At 32.9% G+C, this 16461-nt stretch overlaps 1 protein-coding gene and 1 pseudogene across 9 annotated transcripts in view; both read right to left on the reverse strand.

Moving 5' to 3' along the window:
- The window catches only part of LOC145254621 (receptor-type tyrosine-protein phosphatase epsilon-like), a 732106-nt gene that overhangs the window by 35614 nt on the left and 680031 nt on the right, over positions 1 to 16461 (reverse strand). For all 9 annotated transcript variants that reach the window (XM_080113291.1, XM_080113282.1, XM_080113273.1 and 6 more), the window contains one exon: positions 10298 to 10432. In XM_080113291.1, the coding sequence (XP_079969417.1) occupies positions 10298 to 10432 (135 nt within the window). The remainder of the gene's footprint in view (positions 1 to 10297; positions 10433 to 16461) is intronic.
- LOC145263688 (5S ribosomal RNA) lies at positions 9799 to 9915 on the reverse strand (annotated as a pseudogene).

Genomic DNA, 16461 nt, shown 5'->3' on the forward strand with positions numbered 1-16461 from the left:
GTGTAGTAATTGTTAATGATTAGATTAGGTAGACTTTGTATTATTTAAGAAGACAGTTCAACAATAACTTGTTTACATTGGATTTTGAAGGTTACAATATCGTAGTCGGCTGGGAAGCAGGTCAGTGGAATAAGGTGCATTAAGCGGTCAGTTCTAGGAAAGAAGATTTATTCCTGGAAGCTGCATTTAGATTCAGGCACAAATAAAGAGTGTGGAAATTTTTTGATAGTAGTGGTAGCTAGTCCAGTGTTTTTTATGAAAGCTTGGTCTAGGCAACGTTGGGTCTCCCTGCTCGTAATATTATATATATATATATATATATATATATATATATATATATATATATATTATTATAATATTACGAGCAGGGAGACCCAACGTTGCCTAGGATCAAATGATCATCAAAGAATGTTTCACACTCCCATATTTTTATTGTCATTTAAATCAGTGAAATCGCTAATTTTTCAATCAAATCGATTGATTACCTGCTCTAGTTGGGGACCCATCGTAGTGCACCGGGAAGAAGCTTCACATGCCTCCCCACAATGACTTAGTCCATAATATATTCTAGTCTACATTGCACTGTAGAGAACTTACTGTTGATTTTATAAAATTATTTTTATATAATGGCTTGAATTAATAGGTTTGAACAGAAACAATTATTTCGAACGTGCCTCTATCATATCAAATAACTTAGTTATAATGCTATCAAAAAAAAAAATAAAATAAAATTTATATTCTTGCTATAAAAAAAAAAAAATGATGGTACTACGCGAATGCCTCTACTTTGGCTCAAACTTTAAGTTCGACAGATTTTTATGAAATTAAAATATATAATTTATTACATAAAGGCTTAAAATTCCTTTAGAATGTGACAATTCTTTGATTTACAGTGATTTCAAACAAAATTGATACATAGATTTGCTTTTGATTTTATGGAAGTCACTCCAGAAAAGCAAAAGTCACTTGAGAAAAAGGCTCTAAAAAGAACAAAATAAGATTAAGCATCTTCTTTCTTTGTGATAATCTTGAAAAGACCAAAGTTATGAGTAGGAGGAAAACAATCAGCAGAAAGAGGGTTTCATCCCCTGCCTCAATATGATCTTTGTCAGGCAAGGGTATCCAACCGTGTTAGTCTGATAATGATCCCCCATTTCAAGGACATGATTTTAGAGATTTTGCTGTGTAAGCAGATTTCAAACACACAAGAATCACACTTCTTTGGCCTGAGGCAAATAGAGAGGTGGGGTGATTTATGCGTACTCTAAAGAAATATGTATACTCGCTACTACAGTGGAAAGTCCCAAACTGGAAACCTCAGCTACCTCATTCTTTAAGACAATATAGAGCCCCCCCCCCCCCCCCGTACAACCACAAAAATCTCTGCTTTTGAGGCCTGGACTGGCAGGAAAATGAACATTGGTCTACCGGATAATATTGAGAAACCAGGGTCGCTACAAGATCAAAGTGTAGTATCTGTTCTTCAGATGCTGCGCTTCTATTTCTTGTTCTCTTTCGGTGGAGGAGAAATCCTTCACGACTGAGACAATTTTTATTTTTGTACCTTTTCTCCACGTTAAAAAACGACCCTGGTGTCTAACTCTGTCCCGTGGGGAGGCATAGTAAATAGGTACATGATAGCATAAAAGAAAATGATTCTGAAGGAAAGTGAAAGATGAAAGGCTATGCAGACAAAACAGGAGACCAACACTCCTCTGCCTACGTGACAGTCTTGATCAGACAAAAGCTGTTACCACCATACAACCCCAATCCCTTATACAGTTACAAAATTAAAGGGCAGTATGATAACTGCAGAGAGGAAATCACCAAATCACTAGAAACTCTTGCTGCTAAAGCGAGTAACAAACACATTCCATAGGGGAGAAAAGTCAGTCTAACTCTGAGAGTGAGTACAACCCACACCCACAAGAAAAGGAAATTCATTCCACCAAGAAGGAGAGGCTGTAATGTCTACAGTTAAAGGGACATAATCCTAAAGAATTATCAACCTTGGATAAGCTCAGAAATAAACAAGACTTGCGAGTCAGTTTAATGGCGGCCAAGCTTTAGTTAATAGTGCCTGTGTAGTCTTCTTTTTTTCAAAACTTGACTCCCATAAGTCGGGACACCCACAATATCTCAATATATTCAGTATTTACTTCAACAATGCTCAATACGTAGGGGGAATTTAGTAGTATTACGAAAACATAACTATAGCAAGTAAGCTATACAGAGGTGTTCGTGTTTCCTTCCTGCGAAAAGTCATTAGGTGGTTGCTATATACATCATAACTACAATATTGCTAATGCATCAAATAATTCTCTCTTTATCACTCTACCCCCTCCTCTGTCTGTCTGTCTGTCTGTCTGTCTGTCTGTCTCTCTCTTTGTTTCATAACTTCCTAGTAGGTCTTCTTCTACGCTAGATAGACCTGTTTTTTTATCTTTTCTACTTTTTTATCATTAGATCTGTAGATATATGATGGGAAAGTTAACTTGATTATCCAACTCAAGCCTGACCATCTCTTGTAAAATATAAAAACAGTAGGACAAGCTGTATGCACATCAGGTAGGTGGGTTATCTGGTGCTGATTCTCTCTCTTCATCTCTTGTGAGATGAAGAGAATGACAAAAATTGATATGTCGCTTCAAATTAACAACATAGCTGCAAACCTCATTAAAAGCTTACCAGTTGAATTCTTGCGTGATGTATATTCACTGTTTACATATACACAGAAAGCACATGAGATATTTGAGGACATTTTTTAACTAGATGACATGTTAATTGATTTATATTTTCTATCTTTCAGAATTATCATCTGAATTTTTTTTTACAATTAGACAAGATCTGATCAAGCACACAACGTGACAATAAAGGCTGAATATAGTAACTAAAAATAGAACCACTTTTAAAAGTCGACTGATTTTTCGTTTGCAAAGACTTAAAAGCAAGATATCGCCATTACCAAAATGTAAAAAACAAAAATCCTAGATACATTGAAAGCATTAAAACACATGCATTTCTTTAGCAAGTACAGCACACCATTAGTGGTAATCGTACAATTCTACAAAGTTAATTGTTAAAAAAGAACACACCATATGTCGAAAGAAAATAATCTAAAATATTGTCTACAAAGACATCAGTTACCTTATTTTGTTTTCTAGTCCTCACATTCTATGAGCGATGTTTCTGACAAAGAGGAAGAAATTGCTGTTTTTCAGGACCGGAATTTATAGATGTAACACTTATTGTTGACTAGATATAACTCTTGAAGTGGTAGTTCTTTTTTTTTTTTTTTTTTAATATTATTAGTTTTTAACTCCTTGCATCAAGTGGCTTCATGCCTTGTCTGGAGTGATTTGCATATTTAAATAAAAAGTCAAACGTTCATAGAAACCTTTTTTCAGATCCTTAGAGTTCTGGGGAAGTCCCCTAAGAAACACAGTACAGATAAACTACTTTAGAACAAGCTTTTAGATGCAAAAAAAAAAAAAATTTATTTTCTTCTTTTTCTTTCTAATGAATTTCTAAAGCAGTTTATCCGTTTATTCTTTAATTTTCCAATTCAAGACGCTTTTATTTGTCGACACCACCTTTTTTTTTTTTCAATTACAGTTCTGTTTGTTTGTCTGTCTTCAAGTTAATAAAATCGAAAAAGAGACGGAGAGACTGTTTCCCTTCTTGCCGATGGTCTCACAGATGCACGTGATCTTTCTTCTCTGTCACTTACATAACTATGAGTAAGTCTCACAGTGGCGAGTCCAGCATGGGACGCTTTTTTTTTTTTTTTTTTTTTAACCTGCTGTTCTGCAGCAGGAAACGCCCATCAACTTGGCAGATGACAGCACTTTTTAACATCAACTAAAGCAATGCAAATCTCTCATCGGCCAAAGATTCTTGGCAGCAAGTCTTTATCGACTCATCTTTTCTGACGTTTGAATGAGTCTCTTATCATGAATATGACTTTGCAAGTCTCATCCGTGTCACAAGTACAAAGCTGATTATGCCGCCTGGTGTAAAGGTTACATATAAACGGATGACTAATGGACAATAAAAGCCAACTTATATGTAATGGAAGTACCTATAATATGTACAGAATTGCTAATGGAAATTGATAACGAAAAGTCTGGAGCAGAATACATATGTGTATATATATATATATATATATATATATATATATATATGACTACATCATGTAATCACATAAATTAATATAAGAAAGTATAATTTTATGCGTAAACTTGAAGTATTTACTTCAACAGTGCTCAATTCGTGGGTAGAGCTAGGTAGTATGTTATAAAAATATATATGGCAATTAAGCTACGCAGAATATTCGTCAGGCTTCAAATGCACAGGAACAGTTTGCAAGTGACTTAACAAAGTTTGTGGAATTGCTTTTCTGGAGTAAAAGTTTTGAACACTGTTTCAAAATAAGCCTAACAAATCCTAGCATGGATGAAACGTGGAAAATTCTGTGCATGTTAATTGCCATATATATATATATATATATATATATATATATATAAGTTGTGAAAATATGTTTATGGCAATTAAGCTATACATAGGCTTCTGTATTTCCTCTCTGTTGAGAATCGTCAGGCTAAAATGCATAGAACTTGTGTTATCAAGTGTTTTTATATGATGTTTAGTCTAACTAGTTAACCAATCAGATTCCTTGTTATTCTCACCCGTAATGTATGTGTGTGTCTGTACTCGCATATTATTATCAGTAATTGCAGTCTTGTTATTACAAGCTTGTCATTTTTATACAAGTTCTTAAATAGTAAAAATAGATCAAACTTAATTCATAAAATCGTGTTTCTCATTATTTACATCACTGTGGTTTTCAACTCTTTTCCCTCCAAAAAATACAGGGATAGGACATTAGCCATCACAATTTTTTTTTTTCCAAAGATCAATATATTTTTTGGAACAAATAAACTATTGGATACTTAAATGAGTGTTAGTTCGAAGCAACCGACATACTAAAGGCATTCACCATGGCAAGTTGAATTTTGCAGAAGATTTTAAAATGTGTGCAGAAATCATGATTACATTTGATAAGCTTTGGATAGAAACTACCTTGTCACACTTTAAAGCTGATTGTCTTCAAGTCCAACGTAAACAAGTTCTTGATGAACCGTCCCCCCCCCTAAGTAATCTAATTTACAAAATTCCCCCTACTTATGTTTACTACACAATGACTAATGTATACCCATTAACCCTTATACTCGAGTGGCCTCCGAGCTTTGATAAATGGTGATTCCTATGTTAAAAAAAAAGCTATAAAAATCTGACTTAAATCAAGTGTAAAAAATTTAGCGCTTAACTCTGATATATAATAGTGCTTCAGATGCACAGGAACAGTTTACAAGTGACTTAAAAAAGTTTTGTGGAATTGCTTTTCTGGAATCAAAAGTTTTAAACTCGGTTTCCAAATGGCTACAAATCTGTAAGGAAAATAGCTTCTGAACTTGACACAAAATGATTACATTTGGTTGGCTCAGTAAATGCTACTTTTCACAGGCAAGGCTAATGATTTTTTCAGTAATCAGACAATTTTGGCATTTATTCCCCCACAAGTGTCATAATAATGCTATAGAAAGGTTTGTGAAGGATACCTAATTAGGTGCCTAATACTCCATGATGTTTAATACTTCAGTTTACCTTAAATAAAATAAAATGGATTGTTAATAATTAATGGCGATCCACAGGCTCCTGTTTTATTCGTTACTACACTGAGATGTAAGGGAGGCTATCCCTCCTTTCTCTGGATTACTTCTCTTACCCTTGATTATACAATTATGATGCTGATTGTTTAGCAAGGCAGCATCAAATCCATATTTTGAGTCTTATGATTTTACTGAGGATTGAATTTCTGTTTCTTAGTCGTTTAATAAACACTAACCATTACACAATGGCCGTTATATATTTATTCTCTATTGCTTAAGGGGTTAACATATGAACTGGAAACCTGGGTGTGCCAGGTTCGAATCCAGTTATTTTCATCGAAACACTTTTAGCTAACCTACACTTGATCTTTTGTCTAACGTCCCGTAGAGATGTTAAATATATACTCTGTATTAATTAAGAAATGGAAAGAAACAAAAGATACTAAATGATTCTCGAGTGTACGCCATTTTGAATTTATGTTCTCATTAATCTATCAACTTTCATTAAAATCTTCCTGACTTTTTATATTCGATGAATTTGCAGACATTCTGTTGATCTTTGGTGAACTTGATGAGAAAGAAATTATGGATGTAGCTAATGTAACTAATTTCCGCTGATTAAATATGAATAGGATAATTAGGCAGAAGTGTGATGTCAAGATTGCTAATTTATAATGGCTAAGCCATCATGCTTTTTAATGTGAGAGGAAAACGAATGTTATAAACAAGATTAAGGTTGAAAAAAAAAAAAAAAAGAATGCATGAATATTCTACTTGATTCTTTTAAGGTGTGACCCTCGCCTATTACAAATCCTGGTTTCTGCAAGAGTTCACCATAGTTTAGTCAGACGTGTTGGAGACAGTTCACTCATAGGTCAGAACAATTTGCTGAAGTTTTGTTAAAGAAAGATTAAGAGATTCAAAACAAATACTATAAGAATATATCGATTGATTGCTTTGTAAGTTATCTTATAAAAGTACGAATCCTGGTTTTAAAACTAAGTTATGTAGATTTATTTATGTCCGAGTGATAAATATTGGGTCACAAGTAATGTTTTTCAGGGTTATTTAGCTTGATAGACAAGGCTTGACTCTCAGGTCAACTAAGCCAGTGTGAGCATGGCGAATAGTTGATTGGCTGATCTAGTCAAGTGACTGGATAGATATTAGTTTCAGTCCAAAAACTGAAGGGAAAGCTGCATAACATAGTCGACTTAGATATGAGATGTTTAGACTTCTATAAAGATACTAGCAGGCAATTCGGCGTTGCTCGGTTGTAAAATACACATAAATGTTATATTTTAATTAATGCAGATTTCTTATTACAAACACAAATACTATCGGTATTAAACAATGTTAAATTCCTTTTAAAAAATATGAAGTAAAAACGGGAAGAAAGTGAGACATGTGCATGCGAGTATTATGGTTTTTCTAAACCGTTCATTTCTAAGTAAAAAAAAAAAAAAAAATGCTCAAGCTGAGATTGAAACCAAACCTGAAGACAATGAGTAAAGTACGATAACCATTAAAACAGCTTGCAACAATCTCTTAAACTGTTTTCAAATCAACTTATAGTTAACATATGGAAGCTTTCATGTTCCGCAACCATGCATGCATTGTCGTGAAAAAGTTGACAAATAAAAATTTGATGACCCACAAGTATCAACTTTTTTAATTTTTTGACCCTTTAGCAGCCCTTTTTTCCCGGATGAAAACCGATAAAAGTTTTCCACATATCTGAATACCCTGTATACCAAACTTCAAGTTTCTAGATCAAATATTCGTTGAGTATATTGTTTGAGAAGTATCCTCATACACACATTATAGATATACAGATTATAGATATATATCTTTTATAGATATACAGATTATCCAGAAGAAACTTTTACTCCACAGAGATAGATCATCTTATGGATAAAATAGCATCAGTCTATTCATCATTTTTGCAGTAATAACTTTTGAATACAAAATATTTTATTATGTTTCACAAGTCAGTTATGGCAAATATTGTCCTATGTCCTTAAAATATAAAAAGGTGTATTTCCAATCAAGTTTAATATATATTTTGATATCTAATCCTGTTCGATTATGTTTGCTTATTCATATTTATGGGAATGAATCATTTTACTTCGATTTGTTTTACTCTGATACTCATGGTTTCTTCCACTGTCACTCGTGAACACCGGGAACAAATTTAATAAGAGAGCTATTTTTGAGATTCACCAATAGTTTATGAATGTATATGCTTCTTGTACAGAAGGAGACGCTTTAGAAATTATCATTCTTCTAAAGGGGAGGGGCATTAATACAAGTACATGCCAAGCAGAGATTAATAAAACATGCAATAAGTTGCTGTATTTATTGTGTGTTCGCTTTCTCCAAGGTTGATATTACATAGTTGTCTGTATGTGATAATTTTAATATATATATATATATATATATATATATATATATATATATAAAATGAACCCATTTTTCCCTTCTGATTTTGACCTTAATAGGATTAAAAATTAAGACATTTCATGTGAATGTAATATGCACAAACTGCAGCACAATATCTGAGGTGTGTTATAGGCCTATTACCTCTCCACTTCCTCGATAATCGTAGATTCCTATATTTTTTCTGCTGAGAGTTCACTGCCAAAATCCGTTAAAATCAATGGAAGTAGTAAAATCTTTTCTCTTTAATTAATTCCTCCTACCCCCGTCACCACTTACACCATTGCGGGATCATTCACAAGGGAAATTTACGAAGGAACGCCGGTTTCGGTTTTTAGTACTTCATAGTTGCTTAAAAAACCTGGAATGGAATTTTACCTTGCCTTTCTATTCTATGCTTCCTATTGGATGAAACGCACCATGGAATTAACCGATAGCGACATTCCCACCAACATTAATTCTTATCCCATGCTTACTTTTACGTTGCTTAATTACCATTTTTTTGCCAACATTTTTATACTAAAAAAAAAAGAAGATTCTTTGCATTTCTTTTTTTATAAAATTAACATTTAAAACATCATTTTCGTTTCATTTCGTTTTGCAGTTGCTTAAAAAAGCTGGAATGGAATTTTAACGTTCCTTTTCGTTCTATGCTTTTTACTGGGTGAAACACACCATAGACTTAACAGAATCGAAGGGTTATTTATGCCATTTTCTTTTTTTTTTTGCGCTTTTTGCTGTTTTTTGGTTTTGTTTTTCCGAACACGTTCATCATTTTTTACCCTTATTTGTGCTGTTCGTTTTTCCGATTTCTTCTTTAAGCACGTCTGTCGTTTGTTCGCTGTTTTTTTTTTTTGGGGGGGGGGAGGTTCCGATTTTTTAAAATTTAACATCGCTTTCTTTTTTTTTTTAAATATTGAAACCGGGTTATTACTGCGCTTATTCTTTACTTTATCCCCTCCCTACACACACACATCCAAAACACCGGGTAACGCCGGGTACCCCAGCTAGTTTATATATAAAACAGGATAAACTAATAATCAATCGTTAAATATTTAGGTAGATTTATGACATGAAATAATATATTGATTAAGCAATGGTTATTGGCTTCAGGTCTTCTATATAATAAAGTAAAGTCAGTTGGATTCTCGATTTTCGTCATTGATATGTTCTTTCTTATATAAACAATATTTCATCCTTTCCAGACAATAATTTACCAGTTAAATTCATTTTCCTATAGCCACCATTTTTAAAGAGGAGATAATCCTGTATTTGTCTATTATAGAATTACTTCCCTTTCTTTAGAATCAACGTGCAATATTAAAAAAAAAAACGGTGTGTAATTTCACATTTGTCTATTACAGACTTCTTTTTCTTTGGTGTTTTTTCCTCTTAATTACTATTTTTTTTTTTTTTGTCATAGGTGAAAATCAATTGTAAATAGATGCACTATCGGCCAATGCCGAGTAGGGACTGCTAGTACTAGATAAAAAAAAAAAAAAAAAAAAAAGGCTTCCTTCAGTCTTGACAGACTATGGATACCCACGGTAAGGGTGCCTGCGCGTTAAATTTTTGTGGCAGGAGTTGCGCAATCACCAACCACGCCTCTCCTGAGTAAACATCGTTGCATACCAGTGGCAAGTTGAGGTACAAGACAACTGGAAACAATGCCGAGATAAGCGGAGAGCACATACAGCGCCTAGAATTCCTAAATGGTCGCCCATCTGGTATTAGCCAGGCTCAACGTTGCTTAACTTCGGTGATCTGACGAGAACCGGTGTGTCAACGTGATTATGCCGTATAGTACTAGATAATGCAAAGAAAATGTACACAAAGACGTACTGAACAGTTAGAACTGCACGCCTGCGGAACTCTGTTCCGTCTGCCTGCTTCCCACTGGACTACAACTTGGATGTCTTCAAGTCCAATGTTAACAAATTCCTAATGAACTGCCCCCTTAAGTAAACACTTCATCAAATCTCCACACTAACGTAATGTACTTGCAATAACCCTTATCCCTGAGTGGCTTCCGGGCCTTGATAAGTGGTGATCACTGTGTAAAAAAAAATAAAAATAACTAAAGTTGGATAAATGTTAGCAAAAGCTTTACTATTCACTTGGCCTAGGGTTAATGCTGCTAATAGCTTAAATAGATGCAGAATGTTGGGGCCAGGAGCCCCCCTCACCTCATCCATAGAGTCTTCATCATTAAGCATGACTATGGTGGTGCTCTGGAGATCACAGATCATTTGCCAAAAGTCTTCAATTGTTTCAGCCATCGGCATCTGTGTGGCTATATAGCTGCGGGGGTTTTCATGGTTCTGAAAGAAAGAAAAAGAAAGGCAGATTTTAAAGTCTGATTTCCATGGGGAAACAAAAATGGCGAAAAACATCTTTCTCTCTATGAATATATTTATATAGTACGTAATGAAAATATATATCGCAATCAAGCTACACAGATCTTCTGTGTTTCATTTCCACAGGGAATCACCAGGCTAAGATGCATTTAAGCCTGACAATTCCTTATGAGGATGGAACTTGAAAGGAGATATAATATGTTATGCACCAATTTTCAATATTTACTTCAATAGTACTCAATATACGAGTAAAACTATGCAGTAGGTTATTAAATTTTCATATAAGTTGTGTGTATATATATATATATATATATATATATATATATATATATATATACATATATGTTCGTAGGATCTTTGTTCAGTGTTTATAAGATAGCACTCAATAACAAGGAAGGTTATATTTTTGTATAGATTTTATAATTATTTATACAAATATTTTGCTACATATGGGCATACATGTTTCAGTTACAAAAATATTGGAATTTCATCTCTTCAAAGTCTTTTATATCAGTGGCCTTATGCTAAATATTGAATAAAAAACGTGTGCACAGATGTAACCAAAATATTTTTATAAATAAAAACATTTATCGAATATCTTTCTCTCATATATATATATATATATATATATATATATATATATATATTTGTATTTTTGGGCAGCAAGTCATTATTGAAACACATCTGATTGAACATCACAGAGTTCTTATTTTTTCCGATTTTGTTGGATATCTTTTCAATTCGCCGAGCGATGTTTTTTTTTTTTTTTTTTTGGCTGGCATATTGTATATTATGGCATCGAAAAGTTGTTGTTCAGTCATATTCTTCTCAAGCGCTTTCTATCGGTACATCCGATAGTCGTCAGGAGCGATTGTTGTTGTCATCGTTTTCTTTATTGAGGCTTGGTCTATTTATAGTGAGTTTTTATTTATTCATTTTTTATTTTATTGGTAATAAAGGTGGGTACAGGATGGGTAGGGGCGAATTATTTTTATTTTTAATTTGATTTTCTTATTTTATTTATTTAGTTTCTTGTGAATTATTTATTATACAGTTAGTATATTTGTCCCAGTATTAAATGATATTATATATGTCAGGTGGACTATTAAAGTATTGCATCTAAGAATTGATATTTGATTCAGCCTAGCCAGTGAATTACAAAAATTTTCAGTTTGTGTTATTTACATGGGAAACAAATTCCAATGCATTACATGGAAAAAAAATGTCTCTCTATCCGCTTGTTATTCTTTTGCAACCCAACACAAACCTAAAACCCCTAAATCAATGAGCAGAAGTTAGGAAGGGTGTGCTAGAAATTGCTCTAAAGTTCCCAGTTTCCTAATCTTAGATGCAAGAGTAAAAAATGTCATTAAATAGCATATCATTTTGTTTAATAGGTGTTCGGGGCTTTTTTTTTTTTTTTTCCGATCAGGTCTTGTTTTTCATTCAAAACAAAGGCAGTTTAATGGTTGGCATTATTTAATGCTGAGAAACACAAAACGAACGATGATATCAGTACATGATAGGGAATGTATTTTCAAGCTAATTATCAATCAATGATTAATTTTTACTTGAATCACTGGACCCTTACTACAAGATCAATTAAAAGTAAGGGAGATAATCATCTCTTTAAAAATACAAACAAGGAATATAGTTTATTTTTTTCTCTAATCAGCAATTAATTGATTGTACTCGTTGAAATGTATAAATTTTCTGTGCACTGTTAGGGCAAAATTGTTAAGCAAGGAATGAATTGATCAAAACTGAACAAATAATACTGGGATTAAAAGAAAAATGACTTCAATTTAAGAAGCACGGCTTTTATCACATAGACACCCTCATAAACATGCATCAAAATCTTAATAAATATTGTCTTGCTGATATTACATATGAACTGACATCCTTATATACTTCTGTACCCAGAAGAGTTCAGACCTTACATATGCATATAATAATCTGGCTTTGTATGCATACAAATGCATGCATATTTATAGGCGTATGTTTATATATTACTAGCATGGGTGCCCGGGTATTTGGAGGTGTATGCTGAGCAAAAAACAAAACAAAAAAAACAAAAAACGGTCAATTTGTTTAACTTTGACCCTTATTATAACTCCTTAACATTTATTGTTTTGGGCTCAAATCGATTTATTAAGTTAGGTCCATATCCAAGGAACCTATATCTAAAATTTCAAGTGTTTAAACCCCAAATTGTCGGACGAGTTTGGTAGAGTTCTTAAAGGTCAAATCGTTGAACTTTGACCCCTTAACAGAAAAATTTCTGGCCGAAAACCGATCACATAGATTTTCCCAAATCTCAGTACCCTGTATATCAAATTTCGAGTCTCTAGACTAAAAATTGACAGAGTTATTGCGTAGGGAAATGTACACAAACAGACACGTTGACTTTTATAGATATATAGATTATTGGGTCCTGGAACGGTCACTAAGGAAAACACGGACTTGAGGATGTTAGAAGATATAAAACATATTGAAACAAAAGACAGCATACACAAAGAGTAATTGTCGTAGTAAGTACCACTAAGATGGCGGACTCTGAAAATACATTGAACACACCGAGAGTTGTAACTCTCAGTAAATTTATACAGATCAGAAAAGTTCATTTTTAGTGCATGGGTGAGTCCCCCACAACAGGAATTAATGTTTTATTTGTAAAATGCATAACGTTGTCTGTTTAACTGTTTTTAATTGTTGGGTTAGGAATTTCTAACAATTAATATCTGCCAAAAATTCTTTCTAAAAGCAAAACACTCAATTATTTTCATATTGTTACAACTTTTTATAATTCAATATTCAGAAAAGGTGTAGCCCATTTTTTTTTTTTTTTTTTTTTTTTAGATTAAATACAAAAACAATTACCTTTACACTACGGTATTACGTTATTATTTCAGTAATAATGTTGCATAGCCGTTGGGAATCTTTGGAACCCAACCATATCAAATCTATCTAAACTCTAAACAATTGAACACTAACCAATTAATCAATAACCATTTGAACTCACTATCAATTAAAATCTATTTGAACTCTCTCATTTGAACAACCATAGTCACATATTCTGAACACTGATATACAACCATCATAGTAAGTGCAACCAAGATGGCGAACTACAAAAGTACACTGAACACACTCAATAAATTTATACAGTTCAGAAGAGTTCATATCTTTTGCATAGCGGAGTTCCCGCACCAGTTATGTATATATTTGTGTATGCTTCATATAATACAGAATTATCGCATTGACACACCCGTTCCCATCAAATAACTGAAGTTAAGCAACGGTGAGCCTAGTTAGTACTAAAATGGGTGACCGTTTGGGAATTGCAGGCGCTGTATGTGCTCAATGCTTACCTTGGCATTGTTTCCAGTCATTCTTGGGACTCTCTTTACTATTGGGTACAAGCAATGTCAATTCAGGGGAGCTGTAGTTGGTGATTGCGCAACCTTTGCCTCACACAGCTACATTTACAAGGGTGTATATTGTCTCTTGAGACTGAACAAAGGCATATATGCTTCATATATATATATATATGCGTTTTATATAATGTTTGTGTATAGTACACTATCAATTCATATAAATTTGCTTACAAAAGGAATATTAGGTTGTTTCAACTTCAAAGTCATATCCTAATAATACTCTTCCTTGCCAATCTTTTAATGAAAATGATTTACTATTATTTTTATATGTTCAAATCTTTATTCAGGACAAAGGAAAATAGTATCTTTAAATGATTGCTTGCTATTATCATTTTTTGTTTATCCATTCAGTATTTAACAAAAAACCCAAATTTTAAAAGGTCATCGATTGATTTATCGATAAAAAGTAAAACATTTTATCAATGTAATAAGCAGCTTTCCTTTCCCTCTATTTTTATCTCTCTCTCTCTCTCTCTCTCTCTCTCTCTCTCTCTCTCTATATATATATATATATATATATATATATATATATACATATATATATAATCATGTTGACACAGATTCTTAGAAGATCACTGAAGTTAAGCAATGATGAACATCGCCAGTATCAGATGAGTGACCATTAGCAAATACTAGGCGCTGTATGTATTGCACCAGGACGTACAAATTTCCAGGTTATGGGTGCATTAAAACCACTGGGAGAGATTCACCTTTAGTCTTTACGACATGCATTTTGGAGAAGGAAAACTCTGTTAGTTCTGTCTTGTGACAATCATTTACACCGACTGAGGTTAGCAGTGGTTCACAAAAGAAATGGATGGTCCTACACAAAGCCTTCAGTGGATTTTGGACAACTTAGTTGCCAGAAGCTCGTGCGTCGAAACCCGACCAGAGTCATATACATATATATTACTAGCTGCCCCAGCCCGACATTGACGAGAGATTTTTTTTACTTTCATTTATAATTTCTATGACTGAAATAGGATTTATTCAATCGGGGTGGGAGGAACGTTATTTGAGGTATGAATAAATGTGAACAAGATTCTGCATCCTCAGACAGGAACTGACATCCGAATCATATTGTAGCTGGCATCTTATCAATTTGGCCAGCTCGCCAGTGTTTTTAACACACAGATTATAAAACATGCCATGGAAAATTTATTGCATAAATAAATCAAACAACGTTCAATTAAGGAAAATTGCTTCTCAAAAAGAAAGGAGGAGAAGGTAATTCATATAATTGACTTCAATTAGAATTTTTTGGATTTCTTCATGGTGTCATGGTTAATAGGAAGAGAACCTGGCAGTGTGTGATAGTTTGTTCCTCTGATTCATTCTATTATATAAGTAATCAAAATAAAAAAACTATTGATCTGATTAAATATCAAATTCGATGAAATCGATAAGAAATCTTTTTTTGTTCGGAAGAACAGATATGTAGTCTAACTAATAAAACAACACCGATTTAATGGCATAGTCACCCCCATAAACTTCTGTCACACAATCAAAATCGAAATAAATATTGCCTTGCTGATATTACATCGAAACTGACATCCTTAGATACCTCCATGTCCAGAAATGATCAGATCTTCCATATATACACAGACCTTACAAACACCTCAAAATATCTAATGAGAGCACTAATAAAAAAACGTGAACCTCTTTTACTCAGAACTAATCAGAATGATCTAAGAGGGTAATATGATTCCTGACTCCTATTTTATATGAAAAAATAAATTTATTGAAAAACAACTTCAAACTGATCAGAAATAAATTATATATTAATAGCTGCATCTAGTTCGCATCGTTTGGAGTTAATAAAAAAATGAAACAAATTAATTCTTGTGACTTTAATTTCGTAATAGAATTATCTTGTGAAATAAGTTTTCAAAAATTTCGCTTTAATATTTGATGGTATTAGTTGTAAAGCACATATAATTATGCGTATAATTAATGCGGCATGGCAAACACAGACATGCATAATATATATATATATATATATATATATATATATATATATACACATTTATTTTTTTCGAGAACTGTATGAATAACTTCCCTTTTATCTGTTTTAGTGAGTAAGGCAAAATATGTCCACTCTAATATTTTTCTTTATCGGGATAAGTATTTCATTAAAAAAACTCAAGCGAAATAAAATATTCCAAAGGAGAAACGAAAAATAGGCTAGTTCGAATCAATTATCGATATGTCAGATTTCTTTTTGAAAATTCAACAACATAACTATATATTTGATAAGAAAACAAAAAGGTTAAAAAACGAGTATCATAAATAAAGTTCATCTGCCTTTCTGACATTCATAACTGTGCCTACATTTCTTTTTTGATTTCAACTATTGTTTACCTGAAGAAATATATAGAAACGAAAAATATATTTGGTCTTGCTTAGGTCATCAGAAATCAATTTCACGCCGTTTATATTTCTTTTTCACTCTTCCTCTTTTCGTCTTGTCTATTATCTTTCCGTATTCATTTGCAATGCTATTTCCAAGGGGGAAATATTTTTATAATGACTTGTGCAAATCTGAAGAAGGTATATAAG

Source organism: Euprymna scolopes, chromosome 3 (genome assembly GCF_053919585.1).
Source record: "Euprymna scolopes isolate OS-2025 chromosome 3, ASM5391958v1, whole genome shotgun sequence".
Classification (NCBI taxonomy): domain Eukaryota; kingdom Metazoa; phylum Mollusca; class Cephalopoda; order Sepiida; family Sepiolidae; genus Euprymna; species Euprymna scolopes.